The sequence below is a fragment of the Podarcis liolepis genome, assembly GCF_965112155.1.
Source record: "Podarcis liolepis genome assembly, chromosome: 13".
NCBI lineage: Eukaryota > Metazoa > Chordata > Lepidosauria > Squamata > Lacertidae > Podarcis > Podarcis liolepis.
The window spans coordinates 23,922,653-23,934,784 of NC_139573.1; the positions used below are offsets into that span (position 1 = coordinate 23,922,653).

A 12,132-nucleotide genomic window follows, 5' to 3' on the forward strand; every position below is an offset into this window, starting at 1 on the left:
GAACTGGCTATAAAAATGAAACTGAATTCAGCATGGGAATAGAATGCACTGTTTACTTAAAGCTTTTAAGAATGGTAGTGGTTTTGGTTGTCATGATTTCACATGATTTTGCAAGACAATTTCCCCAAGGAATGGTGCCCAAAAATGTGTGTTTGTGGGCACTGTGCAAGATTGCACGACCCCAACCCTTTAAAAAGGGGGGGGGTTCGAGAGGGAAAATTGTGGTGCAAAATTATGCAAGACCTTGGTGACCAAAAATGCCACTGGTCTCTCATGATAAAAATTGGGATGCCCCAATTTTTCTGAGACACTTGCTGGGTATGCCATACAAGTTCACCTCCCACTGTTTTTCCAGTTATTTTTCTATATGTAGCAGAGACAGCAATGTCTGCAGATGGGGAGATGATTTTCACCCCTATAATTATGAGCATATAATTACCCTGCTAAACAAACCCAGGAAATGTATGTTCAAGGCCTTGAGAAAATAAACCACCACAACAGAAGTACTTATCAGAGTCTTCTCCAATGCTCAGGGCTTGCCCAAAGCAGAAAGAGCAGGCAAGGCCCTGTCATTCTGAGCTCTAACAGTTTTAGGATAAGTTTGCAGTCTTTGGTTGTGCTGTGGTTTCTTCCAGACTAAGCATATTTTGAGTTGCTCGAACGATCTGTTTCTCCCAGCAGTGCCTCACTTATAGATCCTCCTATTAAAAAAAAAAAAAAAAAAAAAACATGAAATAGGATGCAGTCACCTTCTTTCACCAACTGATCAATGTAAAAACGGGGTCACATCTTGTTCAAATTAAGTTGAAACAAGACTCGTCTGAATAAAAGTGGCATTGAAGAAAACAGTGACATTTTGTCCCCAAAATGCTAATGTTATTGATACTGCTGCTTGTTTTTCTCCCTCATATTGTGAGCAAGAACCATTCCATTATTTACGGCTTGAAGACCCGATTTGTCCAATGCAAAGTAAGAAACATCACTTCACAGGAGTTTTCTCAGTCAGGAAATTTTGTCATTGGGTTTATTGCTTCTCGGTTCTACATGATGCACTTCCCTACAATTTCATCTGAACAGCCTTCTTTAGCACCCCAGAAGGAACTCGTGTAAGTCACCCTCTTTTTCCTCTCTGTAGAATTAATGATTTTATCTCACAGAAATTAAGAACAGATAATGAAGCAACAAGAGGTATTTTCCTCCGATATAATCTGAAATGTGAGATGCAAATCATATGTTGGTACTTCTGAACTTTTATTGGCTGCACTTTCAGCATAGGTGATTTTGTTTGTTTTTTAGTAGATGTAAACCTGTTCCATATTTTATCACTTTATTCTACTGTTAGTTTTTTGCAGTCTACTAATTTTATAGATCTAGTGTTCCACATTATATACTTACGTAATTTATTTCTAGACACCTGATTTTAGAGAGCAAAGGGGCTGCCTTGGTGCAGTGCTTCTTTAAATCTGTTTTTGCTCCAGATTCATTTGTGTAAATAGAGCAAATAAAGGAATATAGCACAAGTTTACAGTGCTTTCTGATTCATTTGTAAATAATGCATATGATAGCCCTACCCTGGAAACATTCCATTGGATGTCCATGAGTTCGAGACTAGAAATATTTCAGAGCTCTAGAATGTGTAGAGCATATGAAAATAGTTTTTCTGAATTGTTCAAAAGACTATAAGTCTATCCAAAAATCCTTACAACGGCTTTGTTGCAATGGATTTGCAGTAAAGTACACCTTACACTGAATTTGTAATGCAGGAAATATTCTGTACACAGCAGATTTTTCTAATGAATGTAGAAGATTGTTCCTACTAAATAAATAGATCTGCCTGTTTTATTTCATGGAGGGGATAAAAAATATGAGAAATCATTTTCTGTGTGCTTCTTTGGTTCTTTCCCCTCCAGCTATTTATTATATCTAATCTAATTTGTATTGCAGTGTGGTACCAAAAAACTACCAGGAGGTTCTTGCCATGGTATTTGCTGTAGAGGAGATAAACAAAAATCACCATATTTTGCCTAACATCACGTTGGGCTTCCGAATCTATGATAGCATGCACAGGGTTGTAGTTACTTATAAGCTCTCACTGGACCTACTTTCTCCGCGGCATATTTCAGCTCCAAATTATAAATGTGATCGCCAGAACAATTTGATGGTCATTCTTGGAACAAAGTACCCTGAGCTCACCTTCACTTTGGCCACTATTATAAACATGTACAAGATTCCTCAGGTGGGTGTTTTTGAGGATAGTGCTGAGATTGTGTGAGATATGAGCATTCAAAATGCTAAGTAAAGGGTTAATACTCACAAGGGCTGCAACATTCTAAGAAAGAATCTTGTGAGGTTATATACCTTGTGCTTGAGGCAGTTGTGTAAGTTGGTACAGTGATGTCAGTTAATAACAGACTTTTTGTGTCAGAGACACTGAGCAGTAGGCCTGTTCAGTTCTGCTGCAGTCTGCCTCAAAGTTTGTTGGTCTGTAAGGGTTTTAGTCTTAGTGATAAGCGGAGAGGGGGCTTGGAGGGGCATTTTCCCCTCTCTGCAGCTTGAGCTCCTGCACTTCTTTGGAGAAGAATATTAGACAAACCCTATGACTACTGAGAGACCTTTCCAGGAACCAGTGGATTACACCCTAAATTATGTTTATTTAGATTATTTCAAATTAAATGCATCAAGATTGCCTTGGCTTGAAATATCCATTGATGTAAACTAAGTGAAACTAGTTTAAGAATGCATCTAACCCATTGCTTCTAATGAGAAAGTCATCGAAATATATCCTGCTATGCATCTGCTGCTGCTGCTGCTGTTGTTGGTAGTAGCAGTAGTAGCAGTGGTAGTAGTAGTAATAATTAAATTTGTATACTGCCCTTCATCTGAAGATACTATCATTATTTTTCCCTGGTAAATGAAATATTCATTTAACCCAAAGTAGTGGCTGTGGACAAAAGTAATCCATATTAGCAATGCATACCATTAATCCACACATTTTCTGTGCTTTTCGTATCATGTGTTTGCTTTTAGTTCACCTATAATTGTCTTGACTCAAGGGTGACTGAAAGAAGGCAGTACCATTCCCTGTACCAGATGGTCCCTAATGATGTCCATGAGTACAATGGGTTGGTCAAGTTACTTTTGCATTTCAAATGGACATGGATTGGTCTCTTTACTATGGAATACATTACTGGAGAATTTTTTTTGGAAGCATTAGTTCCACAGCTTACCCTGAATTACATCTGTGTTGATTTTATACGTAGAATATGGCCATTGGCTTATGCTGAAGGAATGAGGGATATGCTCCTTAGTGAATTTAATAAAAATTCAATTGTCATTACAAGCAAAGCCAATGTTTTTGTGGTCTATGGTAGTCCCATAGTGATGGACATTTTGATCGGGTATCTTCATATGGCACAACTTCCTATGGGTAAAGTATGGCTTGTGACAAGTCATTGGGATTTTAAAACCACCAATGAAAGGAGGTGGAATATGCACCATTTACAGGGTGCATTATCTATATCTCTACATTCAAATGAACCCCTGGGATTCAGGACATTTCTTCAGAGTCTGAATCCTTTTGAGAAAAAACAAAATGATTTGATCAAGGATTTCTGGGAAAAGACCTTCAAGTGCTCATTGAAAAATAATAATGTGGGTGAAGAGCCTAAGAAACGTTGCACTGAGGAGGAGAAATTGGAGAGTCTTCCATTACAAATCTTTGAAATGAGCATGACTGGCAGCAGCTATGCTGTGTACAATGTTCCTCACGCAGTGGCACATGCTCTACATGCTATTTATCAATCTAGATTTAAACAAAAATTGCAGGTGGCTAGAGTGGATTTGCAGAATCTGCAGCCATGGGAGGTAATTTTACCCACAGCACAGCATTTTCTGCTCTTGTGTGGCCTAGAATACCATATTATTCCACAGCTGTGTAAAAATATATATATCTCATGTACATAAACAGATCTTACATTTAAGGCTTTTTCTTTCCTATCAAATAGCTTGGTGAGAATTGATGGCTTCCCTGTTTGCTGTGTTATACATAGCACTTTCACTAATAATTCATCCACTTTTATCTCATACCTCATAAATGAGCAAATATTGGTCTGGTTGTCTTCCCCTACTGACGTCTCTGATAGACCTTATTATAGGTTGAGTATACAATTCTGCATTTTCCAGGGCTGCTGATAACATTCTCACTGCTGGCTAATATACCAGGAACACTTTTTTAAAGAAAGAAACAGGAGGGATTTTTTACCTTTTCATCTTTTATTAGAAAGCATCCTCATCATGTTGTTTTTGCCTGCACTTGAAAATTATTCATTTGTCTCTTCCCAAGCTCCTTTGGCTTGGTGGAAATGTGTCTTGCTGCCACACCATCTTCATTGATACATTTGGATACTTTTGAACCTATTGTTGTTTTGTGTGATGGATCCTAAGAGGGATAAACAGGTTTTTGACCCTTCTACTGAATCAGGTGGAGGCTGATATTCTCTAGTATTTTACAAATTAACATTAGAATGATTTTTTTAGGGTGAAACTAAATTAAGGGTTTTGTATTTCATAAAATGTCTGGACTGGCTACACACACACAACTAGTGCACACCTCTCTGAAAATTATGGTTGTATTCACCACTCTGAGGATTCAAACATTTTACCCCTTTCTATATTTTTTGAATGTAGCTCCATCCCTTTCTAAGAAATCTCACATTCAACAACAGTGCTGGAGAGACAATACAGCTTAACGAACATGGAGAGATAATGGCAGGATTTGATGTGACCAACTGGGTAATGTTTCCAAATCAATCTTTTGGTAGAGTCAAGATTGGAAGGCTGGATCGTCAAGCTCCTCCAGGCAAGGAGTTAACCATTCAGGATGAACACATTGTGTGGCATAGAACATTTAACCAGGTGAGCTAGGAAGACTTGTAAATCTTTTTCTTCCAAATAACTGGAAATGGATTTTTCAAATGTGCCTGACGCCTTTTTTTCTTTTTCCCCCTTTTTTGCAATTAAATTTTTATTAAATTTTCCTTTTACTTATATTGGTTACAACCATAATTACAAATTTACAGTTTTTGAACCTCCACCAGCACCTCCCACAATCATCCATTTTCTTTATTTTCCCGCATTTTCTATATAATATTGCCGATTTACCATTAACCTTCACCACTCTAATTCTGTCTTGCAATATACCTTAAAATGTTACAAAGTCTCTTTAAACCCCACTAGTGTTGTTTGTTGGTCACATATAGTTCCCAGATATTCCGCAAACTTTCCCCAGTCTGACGACTTTTTTTCAATATTGTTACATACACTCTAATTAGTGCACCCCATTCTGCAATCAGCAAAAGGTTTCAAGACTTTCAACATGTACCCTGGGTTGGTTTCATTTAAAGAGGGTCACTGGAGACTCAGGAAATGCTTGTAATGTAAGGCTAATCTGTACATATATTCACAGTAAGCATAAGAAGTTGGTTCATAGCCCTAATTTCAGGTGTATAGTATTTCCATTGATTTCCCATCCTTCCTCCCATGATCCTAGGGATGGTTACAGATAAAACATCGGCAGATCAATCAAATGCGACATTCATAATACAGAAATAAAACAAGAACTAATAAATTAATTGTACACAGAAAATAAAAAAGGCAAAAAATAAATCCTTAGCAGCTGGACTTCTGAAAGAAGAGTGTTTTCAACTGCCAGGAAAAGAGTAAATGGTTGGCAGCAGAACTACTTAGGAAGGGGGATTCAAAAAATGGAACATTAAAACTAAGATGGCCCTGGCGTAAGCTGCTTACTCACAGTCTCCAGCTAGTAATTTTATAAAATACGAGCAGGAAAATATATGGGGATATCATTCCCCATCAAATCTCCCCAGGCCCCAATGGGATTAGAACCAGCAATATCACAGCATTGTATTTTCCTACTAGGGAATTCAAGTCTATGTCTCTTTCAGAATCAGTTTCAGGAGTGCTAATCATTTGATCACTTCCACAAACCCTTCAACATCATCTTTGGGCATCAGAAGAAGACCAGCACCTTAATCATGGGCCAGCAGCAAATTAGTAGCCAGTGCCATTCTCTCAGCAGTGGTGTGACTGGTTGCCAATATTGTTTCCCAGTAAGTAGTCAAGCAACTGTAATTTGCATCCGCTTCAGCCTCTTGACCAGCCTCAAGGGATTCCCCACATGGACACTGGGTTCTACAGCCCCCCTTGTTTCAGATGTTACAGAGAAGTAGAGTCCACTACGTCAACTCACAAGGATACCATGGTCCATGGCATCAAAAGACATTGACATGTCCCCTGTCCTTCTCCTCATAACCAGGCATGAAACCAGACTGGCATGGGTCAGCCATGATACACTGGAAAAGAGATATAGGACATAGTATAGAATTAAGTGTGTTGGGAAAATTGAGGAGTAAGGATTTAAAATTTACAGATTGTGATACGTTGAAAGAAAACTTCATGAAGATTATATATAGGTGGTATTTTATGCCGAGTAAATTAGCGAAAATATATAAATCAGAATCAAGTACCTGTTGCAAGTGTCAAGAAAGGGAGGGTACTTTTTATCATATGTGGTGGACATGTAGAATTCCGCAGGAATTCTGGGAGGTGATAAATAATGAAATCAAAAAATGTTATAAAAAGACCAGAAACCTTCTTACAAGGTATATTAGGAACAGATGCCCCCGCAGAACTGCAGAAATTCTTTTTTAAAAAATATTTTTTATTACATTTTTCAGATACAAACTCAAAGATATACACAAAACACAAAAAGTACAAGGAAAAAAAAGAAGAAAAAAGCCAACTTTCCAAAACCCTTTTTTACAACCAACTGGACTTCCCCACATCTTCCTCACCCTGCGTTCTTTACAATAAAAATATCAGCAAATTATTACCTTGTTTCATGTCTTATTTTGTACCTTTCAGATATTATATTTTTAGATTTAAAATACTTTTTATCAATTACTTGTACCTTAAATTAAACATAATATTATTTTAAATTTCAACCTTTTCTTACTTATAACTTAGTTTCCTGTTTCACCAAATCTAATTGCTGAAGCTAAAATTTCCAAATCGTGCAATTTTTTAACATTCATACAACTTATAGTATTTTTGTAAATAGTCCTTAAATTTTTTCCAGTCCTCTTCCATTGTTTCTTCTCCCAAATCTCGGATTCTGCCAGTCATTTCAGCCAGCTCCAGAACTGCAGAATTTCTTTAAGAAATTACAGCAGTCTGAGGTATATGCTCAGAAATAGAAAGAGAGAAGGAGGAGTGGCAGATAAAATTATTGGAATATGCACAATTGGCAAATTTAACCAACAGAATAGGAAATCAGGAAGATGGCGTGTTTAAGAAAAAGTGGAAAATGTTTGCAGAATACCTCAAGAATTATGCAAACCAAGATAAAGTGTTAGCAGGATTAATGTAAATGTAGCAGTTTAAATTCTTAAAATTATAGTGGGGGAATAATTGAATAAAAGGGGAATTAGAATATGTAGTCTTAATTGATAAATAAATGGAAGCATGGAAGGGGGAAAGATAAGTCTATTATTCAATGTGTGGTGATATTCAATGAAATATGAATTGTAATGAAAATGATAAAATTTGACATTTATTTATAGATTCTTCCCACTTCTCTGTGTAATGACAAGTGCCGTCCTGGATACAGTAGGAAAAAGAAGGAAGGGGAGCCTTTTTGCTGTTATGAATGTGTTCCTTGTCCAGAAGGGAAGATTTCTAACCAGACAGGTAGGAGATATGGTTGTCACAGAGGTCAATGTGCCTTTGAAACTTAAGGTAGGTGTTTTCAGTACATTCCTGTACTACTAATTATTTTAACAGTATCATAACTGTTTTTAATGTACAGTTTTAAAATGTTGCATCCGTTGGGATCTGTTGGTAAAGGGTGAGTAATAAATTGAATATTAGTAAGTGCAGAATGAATTCCACAATTATCCAGCAAGACTGACGTGACTATATTTGGTATTCAGCTAAGTTGTTGTGCGTGCAGAACAAGGCCTGTGCATGCAATGGAACCTCCCTGCTGTTTCCCCCCTGCAGCACCTAAACCCATTCTAGGTTTCCCACAAGGCTCCAGGGGATAATTATGGAGTTCATGGAGAATAGGGGGAGGACAGGGGGGAAAGTGCCATTGCCTGAAGGGACTTCATTCACCATGTGCTTGGTCCACAGAGTGCTACATTGAAACCCACCATATGGCTTTAAAGGGGGGAAATAATCATGCTTAACATGTGAATCATCTTGTTTGAATGATGAAAATATTCCATATGCAGTACACTTTCCACCAACAATGTAAACAATTCCTTTTCAGAAGTAGCCCAGTCCAAATTTAAGACATGTAGTAAAACAAGCTACTATTTAGACTTTCATGTTCTGATATCAGCAATTCTGGCAAGGGCCTTAGAAAGACACCAAATGGGTTTTCTTATATATTGTTTGCTAACTATTGGTATTGGAAGTAACATCTCTTATTCTATATTTCACTACAGAACTTTATTGTGAGACACATCACATCAAGGAGAAGCTGAATTTTCAAAAATTCATCTTCCTTATAATTTTCCAATGATATATATAACAAAAAAATTCAATACGCATTACTTATTCCATTTTTTTAACCCCACCATAGAAAAATAGATATAAAGCAAAACAAAAACAAAAAAGATATGTATATTGAGAAACTGAAATTACATGATCTGAGAATCTATTAATCTCAATTTATTTCTTCAAATAAGTAAAACATGTGAATCAATAGAATGATTTATTTATTTATTTATTTATTTATTTATTTATTACTTATACCCCGTCCATCTGACTGGTTTGCCCCAACCACTCTGGGCGGCTTCCAACAGATGTCTTTGAAAAGTTGCATAGTTGTTTAACTGTTTGACATCTGATGAGATGACATTGCACAGGGCAGGTGCCACCACCAAGAAAACCCTCTGCCTGGTTCCCTATAACTTCATTTGTAGCAGTGAGGGAACCACCAGAAGCACTGGCAGAGGAAGAGGAGTGTTGGTGAAACGCACAGCCCCTGGCAGCGCGATCCCAGTAAGTGTCATCGCACCTCTCCCCCCCCCCACCTGCGCTGGGTGCCACGGCCCTGCAGGCAGCATACCCCGCTCCAGGATGCGCACCAGCCCCGCCCCCCGCACTCCGCCCCCTGGTGCCGGAGCTTGAATCTCCGCGACTAACCAGAAGGCCCTTGGAGCTGGACATTATTGTCTGAGATGAACAGGGCCTGAATATATACATATTCCTATATACAGGGCCTGAATTGTGCTCAGAAATGTACTGGGAGCCAATGTAGATCTTAAGACCAGTGTTATAACAGCATGCTCATCAGGGTGGAAGGTGGCTGTGACTTTTTAAATTAGTTTTATGCTTTGTGCTAGTTCTTCCAGGGCTGGCATAGCTTCCCCCCAGTTCTGGACTAGGATCTGTGGAATAATGTGCCATATACCTCAAAACACCTTCTTTGCTGATATCTCACATCTGATGGAACTGTTCTTTGCTTAAAAGCAAGGATGGATAGTCCTCGCATGTGAGGAGTTTGCAGATGAATGACAACCCTTGGCTAATGAACTTGGAAATGAGGAGAGATTTGATGCAGCTCCAACAATGACGATAAAAGTATCCAATTTTTAAAAATTTTATTCTAGATATGGATGCCTGCACCGAATGTCCAGAAGATCAATACTCAAACTTCCACCAGAACCAATGCATTCCCAAAGTCATAACCTACCTTTCATACGAGGAACCTTTAGGGATGACTTTAGCTTTGTCTGCTCTTGCTCTTGCTCTGATCACAGCTTTGGTGATAATAATATTTGTGAAGCACCAGAACACACCCATCGTCAAAGCCAACAACCGAAGTGTCACCTACATTCTTCTCGTATCCCTCCTACTGTGTTTCCTCTGCTGCTTGCTTTTTATTGGAAAACCTGGACAGCTAATTTGCTTAGTCCGACAAACAACTTTTGGCATCATATTTTCTCTTGCTCTTTCCAGCTTGTTAGCTAAAACCATCACTGTAGTCCTGGCATTTATGGCTACTAGACCAGGATCTAGAATGAGAAAATGGATGGGGAAAAAGCTGACAAACTCTATCATGTTTTCAGGCTCCTTTATTCAAGTAGGAATTTGTACCCTTTGGTTGAGTATTTCTCCCCCATACGCAGATACAGACATGTACTCCGTCAATGAGGAAATTATAGCAGAGTGTAATGAAGGCTCAACTGTCATGTTTTATAGTGTCTTGGGCTATATGTGCTTCCTGGCCCTTGTCAGCTTCACGGTGGCATACCTTGCTAGGAGGTTGCCAGACACTTTCAATGAAGCCAAATTTATCACTTTCAGCATGATGGTGTTCTGCAGTGTTTGGTTGTCCTTTGTTCCTGCCTACCTGAGCACCAAAGGAAAATACATGGTGGCTGTGGAGATCTTCTCTATCTTATCCTCCAGTGCTGGGTTACTGCTTTGCATCTTTTCCCCTAAATGCTATGTTCTTTTGTTCAGGGCTGACTTGAATAACAGGGAGCAACTAAAATCAGGAAAAGACTAAGTTATATGAGAATTAAAAACAGATAGCACTTCCCTCCCTCCCCCTTTCAAGTATGCTATCTGAATGGTAGAATGAATAGTAAAAAGGCCGACACATACAGTACTTCACAGAGGTTAAATATACTCAGAAACATCCTTTCTAAAGCTTTCTAAAGCTTTCTTGACCTGAAAATTAATCTCAACGATCTTAATGGACCTTTTCTTTGACATTTTAGTGAAATTATTTGCAAGTCAAGATCCACAAGGTGAAGTTGCATATTTATTCTCTTCATACTCATCAGCCAAACAGAATGATTGACTGAAATAAATATTCCATGAATAAATATAAAATAGAGAATGAAGGTAATAATATTATTGTTATTTTCTCTCTGTTGGAAAAACGCTACTGAAAATGGTGGTTCATGGACCAGTGCCTGTATGTAAGCAATTTGCTGCTGGTCTGTGGTGATTTCCCAGGAATTCCAGCAGTAGGAAGGGAAGGGAAAGGGCAGCCTGGACAAGGAGGAGGAGGAAGAGAAGAGGAGGAGGAAGGAAACTACCTGCCTATCTGCAGGGCCGTAGCTAGGGTGTGGCAAGGTGGGCCCCCAAGATGGGGCACAGGCAATGGGGGGGCACATAATTGGCTTAAAAATATGTCCTTACATATAAATATTGATTATTGCCTCATAAGAAATGGTTTTAAATAGCGGGTGAATTGAATGGGTGGAGGGGTTGGGGTTGGAGGAAAGGTGGAAAGAAGACCTAATTTGTCCATGGCTAGGGGGCGCAATCTGGACAGTTCTGCCAGGAGCACAAGATCACCTAGTTATGGCTCTGCCTATCTGCCTATGTCAAGGGGGAAGGGCTGGAGTTGCTGCTGCTGCTGCTGCTGCGCCTGAATTGGGAGTAGGAAGACACGGTCCTTGGAAACACTGAGCTAGGGGAGGGAGGAGAAACCCATAAAGAAGCAAGGTGTGTCTGGTCGCCCCCACAGGAGTAGTTCAGCAGACTCCCTTACCTAGACCTTGTGTATGGACCTTGTTAAGCTGGCACCTGTACTCTTTAGTTAAGTACTTCCCTTCCATTCCCAGATACAGACATGCAGTCACTGAATGGTTAATTCATATTTGAATGCAATGAGGGTGCAGCTACCGTGTTTAATTGTGTCTTGGGTTATATGGGTTTTTTTGGCTTTCGTGAGTTTCATTCTGGCTCTCCTAGCCAAAAAGTTACCTGATGGTTTTAATATGAATAAGTATACAAATAATGCACTATTGTTGTGTCAAGAACATGCTGCAGAATAACCCTACAATAAAACACCAGTCTGGAGGGGTGCGTTGTTTCTTTCCATCTATCTACCCCTGCCGAAACATGCTGACCCACTTAGAATACAACTCAGATTAATCAACCTTTTTAAGAGTCAACAGCAACCAACTGTTACTGATGATGTTGGCTTTTCAATCTATGCATATTTTTATGGTTGGCATGTAAAGGTAAAAAAGGTGAAGGGCCCCTGGAAGGCTAAGTCCAGTCAAAGACAACTGTGGGTTTGCA

General features: G+C 38.9%; 1 protein-coding gene across 2 annotated transcripts; it reads left to right on the plus strand.

Annotated features, from left to right (window-relative positions):
* The first annotated feature begins 1,941 nt into the window (after positions 1-1,941).
* On the plus strand, positions 1,942-11,758 carry LOC310691961 (vomeronasal type-2 receptor 26-like). 2 transcript variants are annotated; one of them, XM_083472265.1, is made up of 4 exons: positions 1,942-2,236; positions 4,687-4,914; positions 7,641-7,767; positions 9,699-11,758. In XM_083472265.1, the coding sequence occupies exons 1-4, from the start codon at positions 1,979-1,981 to the stop codon at positions 10,598-10,600; spliced, it is 1,515 nt and encodes a 504-aa protein (XP_083328391.1). In that variant the 5' UTR covers positions 1,942-1,978; the 3' UTR covers positions 10,601-11,758. The 2 variants fall into 2 exon arrangements, with proteins under 2 accessions (XP_083328391.1, XP_083328390.1); XM_083472264.1 differs by lacking the exon at positions 1,942-2,236 and adding an exon at positions 2,259-3,864.
* Positions 11,759-12,132: the final 374 nt, after the last annotated feature.

Bases quoted from the DNA above. Each gene is read 5' to 3' on its own strand.
- LOC310691961 (XM_083472264.1), top strand. From the start codon at position 3,091: ATGGTCCCTAATGATGTCCATGAGTACAATGGGTTGGTCAAGTTACTT. The intron at 3,865-4,686 runs GTAATTTTACCC...TTTTGAATGTAG, and splicing joins AGAATCTGCAGCCATGGGAG to CTCCATCCCTTTCTAAGAAA. The intron at 4,915-7,640 runs GTGAGCTAGGAA...ATTTATTTATAG, and splicing joins GGCATAGAACATTTAACCAG to ATTCTTCCCACTTCTCTGTG.